The sequence below is a fragment of the Accipiter gentilis genome, chromosome 23 (genome assembly GCF_929443795.1).
Source record: "Accipiter gentilis chromosome 23, bAccGen1.1, whole genome shotgun sequence".
Lineage (NCBI taxonomy): Eukaryota > Metazoa > Chordata > Aves > Accipitriformes > Accipitridae > Astur > Astur gentilis.
Genome location: NC_064902.1, coordinates 21830110 through 21842979, shown reverse-complemented (window position 1 = coordinate 21842979; position 12870 = coordinate 21830110). Strand labels below are relative to the sequence as shown.

The following is a 12870-nucleotide window of genomic DNA, read 5'->3' as shown; positions in this document are numbered from 1 at the left end:
TTGTACTGAATCACCTAGGAGACTAGTACCAACCTCTTGCAGCTTGGTTACCGATAAGGTGTATTATGAAAATATCCTTCTTTCTCCAGGTATCTCCTAAAGGAATGGATAATCTCATTTCCTAAACTTTGACTGGAAAGTAAACTTTTTTCAGCTTTCAAAACTGTAGTAGACATGCTAAACCCTCTGACAGTTCCTTTGTCTTGATAATAGTGTCAATACATTAATATTTTCCTGTTACCATCTAATCTCATTTTTTTAAATGTTCTAATTGATTTTCTATGAATTTAATTCTGAGATTAAGAGCTGTCTTATCTCTAATTAAGGTGTCTGAAAGCTGCTTAGCGTTTCCCATTTCCTGATTTTCAAATACTTGCATTTTCCACTAAGCACCTCCTGGGTTCTTCTGTTCCTTCCCCATTTGAAGTATGTGTGAGCCTCCACTTTGTGAGTCTTCTAATGTCACAGGTTCTGTAGGACTTGAAGCTTCTTCAGCCAGGATGAGCCTGGGTAACACTTGAGTGTCTCCTTTCACCAGGACAGGTTAAAATTCAACTGCAATTCCCACTTTTGTTCTAGTTTTCCACATAAGGTGAACACTGCATCCCACACTGGTTAAAAGAAAGTTGCCCTCTCCTTTCCCCCCTGAAGAAGGGCTGCCGCTCTTGCCCCAAAGCCCCACTCCTCTCTGTCAAACCGAGAGGGGAGAAGCACAATTGCTGGCTCTTGTCCTTCTCCAAAGCTGCATAATCAACCAAGGACCTTCATCAGGGCTCCTTTATTTAGTTAAATTGCTTTGGAGCTTCTAAGGGGAGAGGACCTGTAATTTACACATTAGGATGCACACGGGCCCCAGGTCTTCAGCTTAAATGGTATGAATAGCCAAGCCAGGCACTAATTTTCAAGGTGGGGAACAATGATTTCTGCCACAGCCTGATTGTCTTTTTCAATTAAAGAGTGAAAATGCCCTTTACAAAGTAATATCAAGCTTCTCTAGAGGAAAAAATGGAAGGTCACAATTAAATTAAACAGGGAGAGTGAGGGGAAAAAAAAAATCCTTAGCTGACTTGATTTTTGTTCATGCACCAAGAAACCCAGTGCGAAGAAACATGCCGTGAAGTCATAGTGCTGGTCTACATCTGTTTTGTGTTATTTTTTCCCCTTTTACAGAGTTAGCAGCATAAAATATTAAAGCTCTCTTCTGAACCGAACACAGGACTTGCACCGAGCAGTAAGTGTTGATGCAGCCTTAGGGCTCTTACTCTAAACCCCATCTGCAGGCCAGAGGCATATCTGAGGATCTGACCCTCTCAAAGGGAAGAGAACGTAAGAAATATATTTTTAATATTTTATATTCCTGAACAGTTTTCTCACTTGTCACGGCAGAGTTCATTTGTCACCTGTCATCACAGAGTCACTTTGCCGTCTGCATGAGTTTTCTCCAGATTGGAATGCTCTTAAAAACAGATTTCTCTCCTCAGTCTAAATCTCATGGGCCAGATTTATCCCTGCCAGAACTACACCGATTTGACTGACTTATGCTGGAGGTGGCCCTGGCCCCTTGTGTCAAACTACCTCTTGGCAGGGGTTAACTTTATTTAACTCTTATCCCCAACCAGCTTCTTTCATTTATATTTCCCCCTGCTCCCACAGAGACCTGGTTTCCTGGTAGATCCCCTTCTGCCTCCATGCCCAGGGTCCTGCTGGGTACCTCACATTAAACACCCCACAGTCCTGCTTCAGGCTATCAATTTATGTTTATAGTGCTTCTACCAACAAGATGATAAACTGTGCTTGTAATATGTAAAATAAAAAAATGGCAAGGAAGAGAGGGGTCTCATACACTGCTGAAAGTGCGTAACAAGCATGTCCATGCATATTTTGGACCTTCCCAAATTCCTGCCCAGCCCTTTGGAGATCTTGATCCAGCACGGAATTACTTCTTGCAGAATTGCCTTGGGTTTTCCCCAGACACTAGTGCTTTATCTCTCTCATTCCAGCTGCAAAGCCATCAGACTTCCTTCCAATGGGAATTTCAAGATTTACCTGAGTGATTGATGTAAAGGATTTTTGAATGTGAATCTTCTAAGTGGGATTTCAGGTGTAATATTCATTATTAGTTGTTCTGTCAGTAGCATTTAGAAATGAATATTTACAGCTCAGTGCATTCTCCGTACCAGATAACGGTTTGCCTGTTGAGAAAAGCTATGCCTGTGGCCTTACTCCTTTGCACTGTGCAAAGTACCAATGGCATGCACTGTTTCTCCTTCTTCAACATAAGCTATGGAATAGAGAAGTTTATCTTGTACCTTAAAAGCTTTGTTTCAGACAGGATCAACCTTCACTGCAAAAATAACTAATCAATTAATTTCATTATTTTTATTCAAAAAAAAGCCAGACATTTGTTCCACAGAATTTAATTCAGTATTTTTTTCCCCTTGCAATCCCTCACCTGTAACTTCTTTTTTGTCACACCAAAGAATGAAGAAGCTCATGTGGACATTATGGATATTTTATTTCATAATTTATTGGAATCTAAGTCGTATTGTCTGCAATGAAAGTAGAGCAGATAAAAAGAAAATCACCCAGGCTGCAAATACTGGTTTTATCCTTCAAAAATATTAAATTTTATCAATCAGAATCTAGCAGCTCTGGGACCTGTAGATGCTTTGTTACCTACTATATCTCAATCACATGTATTGCTTTTCCAATACAACTTGCAATGGGTTGATTTAGGATAAACACTTTTATAGGAACTGCAGAATAGTAAGTAATATATAACTAAAAGATAATCTTCAAATACTTATACATTCCCTATTACTACTTTATCTGACTAGCTCACTGCCTGTACTGCTCCTTACAACATCTCTGTAATGTATGTTTCCATTTCACAGATAAAGAATTCCTGTACGAGAGGAGTGAGAACCTTCTTTTATTATAAAAGTTTAAGCAACTAACCTAATGGAATAAGACAGCTTTAACAAAGTGTCCTGATACAGCACAGCCTTGAACATGGTGGTAAGTACTCTGAGAGAGATGTTTAAAACCATTTGAGAGAGAAAAAAATGCAGCTTGGGTTTCTGATGCTGCTTGGTCTGCTATGACATTAAAGAAAAGGGGAATGTTGCTACCCTCAGCTCCAGTTCATGTGTTTAACAAGAGAGAGGAGGTCATGACTGCATTTGGTGTCGAAGGACATTAGGTGGGCTCTGAGAACACAGACTCAAACCTTTAGGGAATGACGGAGAAAGCAAAAACCCCTTCATTATGTAGACATAACCATATCTTCTGGGTTTAAGATTCCAGGCTGTTCTTTCTGTCTTCAGGAATGTCTGGATATTTGCATAATCCTATTCTTGTAGTAGCAGAGCTTTAAAATAGAAACACTATTATCACCCTGCCTTGTCCTGTCAGCAAGCAGGTGAAAACCTTCCAGGCTTCCTGCTTCATCACTGCTGGATAGTGGTTGATGCCTCCTGCTTTTCCTTAAGCCTGTGAGAGCCTGTGTGTGCACAGATTTCTGCAAAGAAGTAAATACTGGAAAGCTCAACAGAGATACAGAAGATGAGCTCAACATAGTGAGGTCTTGCAGTATTTTTGGTCTTTGAGTGAGAAAGCAGCGTTGTTTATAGTTAGTTTTCTGCAAATATTCTGCTCAAAGTAGCCTTGAAGGAAACACTGCTCCGCTTCAGAGTGGCTAGAGCATTGTACAGACCCCGTGCAGTAATGCATATCAGGTTCTCACCATGTTTTCCCTAATTTTGGGGCGGAACATTGTGAAGAAGAGGGAAGAAAGAAAATATGCCTGAGGCTGCTGGGTCTGCTCCATGGAAAGCATCCATTAAGCAAAGACCTTGATGTAGACTCCCACCATGGGGAGCTGCTGTAAGAGAGTGCTGGAGCTTTGGCACGGTGTCCATAGCAATCAGAACTGATAAATGAAAGTTCCATTCCTTTTTACTCCAGGCAGAATTTTGACAAAATATGGGCTTTATTTCTAAGTAATAAACTGAATTCTTGGTCTTTTTACTGTAAATTGTTTTATTCAGAAGCTTGCACTCCACCTATGCATACACAGGGAGAGGTAGGTACTGCTACTGTAGTTATATTGGATTATTTAACTGTGGTTAAAAATCCAAAAAGCAATTTTGAGCTACAAGCCTATTTAGTGACATAAGGAGAGATGACAGTAGTATTTCCATCCTCCAGACAGGGTTGATCTGCAGGGAGTGTTGCTACTGCAGGTTACATTTTTTTTTTTCTCACCTGCTCACGGGAAGATGCAGATTGTGAGGTGTTGCCAAGATCATCAGGAGGGCTGTGCAGAGCCTGGAAAGGACACTGGTTTATATCTGATTCTCCACATATCTGCAAGTTGAGATATGTTTCTGCATTATATATATAGGAAAGCACTTTCAAAACAGAGAGGTAGGCTTAATGCATTACTTAGCATTTGTAGGTTATAGAATGATGTGAATAGAGGCGACTCTATGACTTTACCTGAAGTGTCCCTATAGAGGCTAAGGGAACGTAGTAAATGAAGTAAAACTTTGGGGGATGAAAGTTTGCTGGTGACCTGCTTCTGCTACTGGAAAGCTGAGCACTTCCTCCTGTTTGCTCTTCAGTTATCAGTTGGCCATCCCTGAGTACCTACTGAATGCTACATTGAGAAGCATATACCTCCTTTTGAAAAAGAAAGATGTTGCAGTGTTCATTCTTGCAATATAAGCTGCTAGACAGCCTGATCAGTATGCCAGCCCTCGCATGCAGTGATGAATTAACAATCAGTTTAAAGACCCAGAGAGCTTTACTCAAGGTGGTAGTTACAACATCTAGCACACCTTTTAATCAAATACAATTGTTGCAGAGGGATTTCTGGACACACACAGTACCACAATACAACCAATCCAGAAGTGTATGTGCTATTTAGAGTAAAATTCATGCATGTCCAGACTTTGCAAATTCAGACTATCTGATCTAAGCGTATTGATTTTTCCATTTTCTGTTTCAAAGCATATACTACAAGTAAAAAGGGTTATGACATTTTGAGGCGTGCTGTATTGCTTTGTGATGTTTCTGTAATTTGTGCGCAGTCAAAGGTAAATAACATGATGAAGTAATCAGATGAAAAGTGGGCTTTCATGCTAGCTGAGCATCTTGCAGACAGTGACTCTTAACAGGGCTTTGCTAATGCTCAGACTGTCATGATATAGCAAAGACTAAATGGACTTGATTGCTTTTAATATATTTCCCCTGAAACGGTTAAATGCTAATGATGGACTATTATGTTTCAGAATGGAAAAACTCTGTCAAGGAGGAATTATTGCCTCTTTAATTTGTTATTTCAGCAAAACTGTGTTGTCTTCTGTCTATCTGACAAAAATCATGTGAGAGCACTTGCGAGATGCAGATTTTATTCCAAGTGCTGCAGCACTATCACTGTCATCTGTGCTGCTATGAACACGTCACTGGCCAAGAGGAGGGAGGATGTGCATATTTAGAAAAATGGTATTGAGAATAAGCACCAAGCAAAACCCCTAAGCACCCCTTTGAAAAACATGAGAATATGGTTGCATCCCAAAAATGCCAGGGAAAAATCCTTCCTTGGTCTGTAGCATGGAGGAAAACTTTTAAATACATAGTCTAATGTCTCCACTGTGTGCCCTCCGGTGTGGTTCAGGACAAAATGACTAATCCTATTCATGAATTTAAATTGTTGTCATTGTTTGTCAGAATTCATGATTAATAATGGGAGCCTGAAGTCTGAGAAAGCCGCAGTCATCATGACCGTCTATCAGCGATGGTAGGACAATTTGACTGAGAATCTAATTTAAGATCCCTAGGCAGCTAGATGTTTTCAATTAATACTGAATTTTCTGGGTTTATGCCCTGAATAGTTATGAATTAGGTTCACACGTGATTCTTTTTCATGGTTGAGTACTTTATTTTCTAGTTTGTATAATTGCACTTCTTGTTTCTCTTACATATCTCTTAATGTCTCTGTTATAGACATGTATGAGAACTAAAAGAATTGGTAACAGGCCTGGACAGGCTGTTTTACTGCAGCTAGTTATGGGGATTTCCCTCAAGACCAGTTGTTTGCGCACAGTTACTTTTACTTAAAACTGATGAAATAATTAAAACAAATCCCCTGTGTGCCGTGGGATAGAGTTCTGGTTGAAGCCATATTTAAGCAGTTCTCTGTAACAGGTTTTTTGTTTGTCTCTTTTAAGGCATGAAATGCAGTTTAGATGTTCTTCATTAATAAAAACAGATTTTTGCAAAACATCAAATTAATATGCATATAAATGCATCTTGGCACCACAGAATAGGAGAAACTCCAGTTTTAATGATCAAAATACTACTTTAAACCTGGATGCTCTTTTCTTTTGTGAGGTTTGAACACAACTGTGATCCCCCTGTCTCTGGCTCAGAGGTGATAGCCGCTGTGTTTGTGCCTGGTCGGGCTCTGTGGTGACTTCAGGAGGTGGCTCTGCTGGTGGCTGGGCTCGGGGCAGCTGCTTCATCAGTGGTGTCTGCTCTGATGTGCATGCAGGAGAAGCAAAACCTGGGACATCTGGGACGCTTGTGCACAAGCATCTTCATTTTGGTTTGGAAAGTGAGTTGTGTAAAACTTGAAGGAAAACCTCCCATGTCCCCATCTCTTTCGTCAAGCTGCTTCTCTTGCATAGCTCACAAAGATGAACTCCCCATGGAGTTGTCTTTGACCTTCCCTTTATGTAGAGCTGAAGCGTTACTGGTGACCTTGTGTTGGATGTCAATACTGAACTTGGAGGGGGGAAGTATCATGCGGGTGGCATGTCATGACTTGGGAGCAAAGCTCAAAACTCCAGTCTGCACGAGGACCCCTGTGTCTGCGACAGGCTACACAAGCTGGGATCTGACACCAATGCTTTTTAACCAGATGGAAGATCCAGATCAACAGCTCCAGCTCTTGCAAAGCACAGGTTAGCTTTTCAAAATGTACTGCTTGCTGGGTAGCAAGAGATGCACAGGATTTATGGGGAGCTTTCAACTTTATTTATGACAAAACAAACCTTCGCCAGGAAGTATGAATAACGTAGGACTGCCATCCTATGTATCCCACTAATGCATTTATATGCTCTTGCTCTGTTCTCTCTCACTGATGCTGTCTCTCATTTTCAGCTTGTAGCTTTAATAATCTATGCCACTTCCTTCTGTACAATATTCCTCCCGCAGCTTTCATTTGACAGCTCTGTTTTTAATAGAGGATAAGCATGAAACTCCAGCTGAATCTGAAGACATATTTCTAATCTCATACCGCATTTATTTTGCTACTTGGAGAGCTCACTATCTTGAACAGAGGAAAAAGCATTTTTCACATTAACTTGAGATGTACAATAGGTTTCCAGAGGTATCATTAATTTAAGCTCAAACTCAGAGTTAGTTATCTTGTAGTAAAAAGACAAATACACATAAACCTTGTTACTTGGATAATAGGCTTGATTCAATTATTTATCACGGTGATTGCAATAATATGCCAGGCAGCTCGATTCAGGGAAGAGTCCCATTTTGTTAGGTATTGAATGAAGGTGTCATAATATCAACATGCCTGCCTGCCTGGATTTTAAGATATAGCCTGAAGTATTGGTTGAAACAAAGTAAATTGGATGGCAACATGAAAATAAGAAATAAGAAAATGTTAACTGTGAAATAACTGTTTCAAGGTAATTTGTTCCACTGTTCTCATCAGGTCATTATAACATTTTCCATGTACTGGTTTTTTTCTATTGTAAGACAAGTTAAAACTCAGTTTAACAGCGATACCACTAAATTGAAGCATTTTCCTGTATGTTTGTGTTTGCCAATGTAAATGACAACCTTCAATTTGTCTGTCCTCTCTCTTTCATATGGGAAAGGATGTAAACATCTCATCACTAATGAAAAAGTAGTGTGCTTCTTGAATATGGGATATATTTACCATTATATGGTTGCTGTTAAGAACTGGAGGATTAAAGCAGGATGGGTAGCTGTGGGTTTGCTGCTGTGGACAAATGAGACCCAACTTTGTTGTGATCTTCTCCTCGCAGGAACTTTGGGAAGTGTCTTGGGGGGTATGAAGCTGAAGTAAAGGAACTGCTGGACATTTAGCCCATTTTGATTGTTGTATATTGGCATGAGACTTCAAGCTATTAGTGAGTCAATTATGTCAGAGGGAATGCTTCACCAGCATGGAATATTAAAGAAGTGGTGTTTAACAGCTGAAAATACTTAATGCCATCAATGAAGTCCATTTTTTGGCAAACAGGTCCTCTAGTTGCTAAGTGGCATCAGCTGCATGGCACTGAGATATGCTTTCCCTCAGACAGGCCAGAAATCACATGTGATTTCTTTCAGGTTTGCACATCTGAGCACAGACCCCTGGCCAGCAGCTGCACCAGGAGTGAGGGAATTGCATGAGGGCTCTGCAGAACCACCTTGCTCTCTGTGGGAAGGTGCACACCCATGTTTAGATCCTTAAACCCAGTCTTGTAAAGAAAATGGTGCATTGTGGTGTACAATTTCTCTTTTCTACCAGGGAAAACTTCCAAAAGATTACATTTCCAACAAGAGCTTGAAGGTGAGACAATTCTGTGCCAACCAGCATCCTTCATTCCCCTGAGGACTATCATGGATGCATTTGTGAGTGTAGGGACAAACATGGACCAGTGTCCTGACAAAGGACTTTTCCCCTCTCTCCTCCTTACCAGTGAGGTTTTTCCCCATAAGCTTTCTTTCCCTTCTTTCACTCTTTCAGCTTTCTCCAAACCTTTCTCCTTGCAAAGAGTTAAACCAAGACAATTTTCCAGAGTAAGCTTGGGTCCTACACATGGTTATGAAATGGTGATATATAAAAGTAAACATAGAAAACCATCGGAAGGAAGCACCATTAAATATTACGTGAAGGAGCACTGGCCAGAAAAGCTGGCCCCAAGAGCTCATGCACCAAGCCAGTGTGATTCCCTGTGGGCTTGGAGAGCAATGAACAGGAAACCAAAGTGGTTCCAAGAATTTGAATCGGGGATAGAATTTTCCAGAAAAAGATGAAATCATTGAGTAATATGATATGCTGAACAATCACCAGAGCCTTTTCTCTTTCACAGATATTCCTCTTTTTTCTTTTCCCACCCCTTTTTTTATACCTCTTTTGTGTCTTTGAAGGTATTCCTTTTCTTTAGGTTTTTTCCCAGCTCCATTCCTGGCCTATCCTGGTTCCTTGGGGATTAGAGATTCCATAGACAATTTTAAGGTGGCTGTCTATTCTTGCTTCTTTCTAAAATGGGATTTGTTCTGTCACTAAACAATTTTCATCTCCAGATCTTGAAATAATTTCCCATATAGGAAGACTGGCTTGCAAAAATGTTTCAGAAAAAATGGGAAAATAATGAATCAAATTTTTTGTTTCCATTTGACCAGCTCTTGGGAATCAAAAGCTCTTTGAGAAATTTGGGGTAGAACATTATTAAATGAGATACTAACGATATAGCATTTGATCAGCTCTACTAAAAGAGAGTCTCTGAACCATCCTGACCTCTAATGTCTCCTTTGTATAACCCCTGCGACATGAGATTTGCTATGAGAAATGGAACAAGATTAATAATTAATACGTTTGCTAGTCTCTGAAATAGCGACACAAGGTTGGCTTTAGACACATATTTTATTAATGAGGTTTGAAAACAATTGCTTTCTCCCAGCAACAGACCTTTATACTGAAGAAAAAGGAAGGGAGGTAGTATCTGGGGATTTTTTTGTTGGTGGTGGTGTTGCCCCCCCAGGGCATTAACAGAATTCAGTCACCACATACAAACGTTGTGAAAAAGATTGTGAAGTTGTGAAGAAGTGAAATGGGAAGCAAGCCTAAAATAAATTTTAAATTCTCTCAAGACAGCGTATGTGCTCTACCCAATTGAGCTGAAATAGCAAACATTTCAGAGCATAGCTCACTGTTTTGCACACTGGGTAAGGAAGAAGAGTGTTTCTTATTCTGTTAATGTAAAAAAAAAAAAAAATCAGTGTGGCAATTAGGGGTACAATGTTTTTATAACTGGGACCTCATTATGCTATAGAAAATAGAAAGCCTAACTTTTTGCAGCATTTCCCCCACCACCACAATTGTTACTACCTGCAATATAGCAAAGCAAGCACTGTCTTACAAAGTGGAAATGCCTTTATTAAGTGAAAATAATTGCACTTATCTTCCTTGACCTTTCAATTTTCTGAAAGTTATTCTTGTTCCTGAGGGCTAGCAGCCATCAGATGTCTGTTTTTGTTATTAATATTTACTAGGAACGATTTTTAAGAATAATCACTGCTGAAGTAAACCAAACCTTTTGAACAGAATCACCAATGATACTTTAATTATCCAATAAATTACAGTTCATGTGCAGAATTAATCGGGAAATAATGCTCTAATAAATATGATCTTCCCAACTTACATGCAAATTGAAGCTTTGCCTTCCTGCTCAGAATTGTTCCAAATGAATTTGTGGCCAAACACTGGTATGTTCCAATATCCTGTTTTTTATGTGGGTTATTGATTGCCAAGCTGCCTCCAACCAACCTGTAGTGATAACTCATGGTAAGATCAATATCTGTGCCATTTTGCTTCCACCTTTGAGGGGAAAAAAATCAAATTATGCTTATAATTTACAGAGCCTATTCATATTTATCTTAAATAGTGTGCTGTAGTATACCTGTAATGATAAAAATGTAGTTAAATATCACAAAATTATATCATTTTTCACACAAGACTGCTTCTTGTATCAATCTTAATGATATCAGTAATTCTGTCCTTTGAAAAATCTTTACTGCTTTTATGCTAGTCACCAATGTTCATTCAAATGTCTACAAAAAGTAATTATAACTTATTCATACAAACTAAGTTATCCATCCAATTGGGAGTATGGTATATACCTTGACTACAGCTACCTTATTTTTTATAATATAAATTGTACCTGAATGTACTTTACAGTCCTTGCAAATGATGTCATAAATCTGGTTACAAAAATGATTTGGAGATATAGATCAGCAAGGATTACACTTCAGAGGACAGATGAAAGCAGAGAGAGAAGTTTTTTACACAGCAAATTTGAGCCTGATAATTTAATGATGAGAATGCTGCTATTTTAAAACATGATTTGTCCCTGTTAGTCCACAAAGTAGAAAATGGATTGTGTCTGCAACATTACACAGCTATTTACAAATGTCAAAATCAAATTAATATTTCAAAGAAAACAAATATTATATGTTTTAAAGAAGGGAAATTTTGTGGCTTTACCATTAGTCACATAAGGGTTGAATTTTTATTGTCCACGTGAGGTCCAAAGGAAGAATAAAGGACCTCAGTCACTGATGCCTGCAAGCTTTGGGCTTGCTAATGCCACACTTTAGGTTGTTAGCAATCCTAAAACTACATAACCACATCTTTTCTTCTCCTAATTTTACACCACAACCATTTCTCCAGCCTGTATCATTTCTGGTGACCTATGTGGGTGTGATGCCTACCCTTCCATAGGATGCAAAGACTGCAAAAGAGTTGCTAATGGCTCATTTTGGGTTTGCAGAAGGCTTTATGGTGGTCCTTGAAACAAGGGCAATTGTCTCCTTGTTGATTATCTGAAGGATCACAGCATAAAAAAATTTCTGTTTCTTGTTATTTGCAGAGGTGAGCTTACAGTGATCGTAGTTTCCAGTTAACAAATTGAAGCAAACTTGCACTGTAACTATATTCCTGGAAGATTTGACCTGGATATACAGCACAATACTTCCATCACCCACAGACCTTCCTCTACACGATCAGACTGCACAGGTAGTTGTTTTTTTGGAGGAAGATTTTCAAACTGTGCTGTGAAACGCAATTCTCTGTTCCAAGGGAAATCTTGACAAATATGTAGAGGAAGTGAGGATCCTGACCTTTCAAGTGGGCACTTGTTATTTTTAAAGATGAGTAATGACTGATTAAAATATGAAATCAATTGAATTCTGTGAACAAATTCTAGTAACATTAAATAATTTACCTGGGTCTGCCAGCCACTGACTTGATCAACATTAAGAAATTTAGATGCAACAGTGGACCATCAGTAATTCTTCCTACCAATCGCAGCTGATTTTTGATCTTTCCATACCTCTGCTCTGTTCCTTTTTTATGTTTTGCTTTAGTTGGTCTAGGTTTTTGCTGCTGTTTGGGGGTATTTTGGGGATGGTGGTGGTGGTTTTGGGGTTTTGTTTTGTTTTGGTTTTTTCCAAAGATGAGCAAAATCTTAGCTGGTGCCCATCCGTGAGGCTGCTCTAAGAAGCAGTAGTCTGTATCAGTGTTAGGATTTTGCCATATTCATATGGTACATGCTGTCTAAACATTTCAATTTTCTAATATAGGATATTCTGGTATTTAGTTTGCCAGTTCTCTTTAACTTTGGAATCAATCACTGAAATAACTGCTGTCATCATTACATGGCTCCCAATTAAGCTCTATAATTGTTTTTCAAAACAAATGCAAAGTTGTTGGCTTAGTTGCTGCAAATGAATTCTTCACAGTATCCCCATAATCATTCTAATCACCGTGGTACAATGATTATTAAACTTTGCATATAGATCAGGGGTTCATCTCCTGGTGTGGGCTTTTTCCTAATTAAAATGTTTACATCACTGAAGAAAGTGAATTAATGAATTCATATGATAGACAATGATTTAATGACTGTGTTATGCAGTATACTGTCTAATACACAGAAATGTTTGAAGGATTATTTTAAGAAAATTTTAATGTAAGCCTGTTAAAGCAAGGATCACCTACATATTTTTGTGCACTTCTTCATGAAATCATTGGAAAATACTTTTCATTAATTATAGGAA

At 38.9% G+C, this 12870-nt stretch overlaps 1 protein-coding gene across 5 annotated transcripts in view; it reads right to left on the bottom strand.

The window, feature by feature from the left end:
* Positions 1 to 12870, bottom strand: part of LOC126049833 (contactin-6-like) — a 150819-nt gene that overhangs the window by 73805 nt on the left and 64144 nt on the right. For 4 of the 5 annotated variants that reach the window (XM_049826878.1, XM_049826877.1, XM_049826879.1 and 1 more), the window contains one exon: positions 10458 to 10633. In XM_049826878.1, the coding sequence (XP_049682835.1) occupies positions 10458 to 10633 (176 nt within the window). The remainder of the gene's footprint in view (positions 1 to 10457; positions 10634 to 12870) is intronic. The other variant, XM_049826880.1, reaches the window with a different exon arrangement.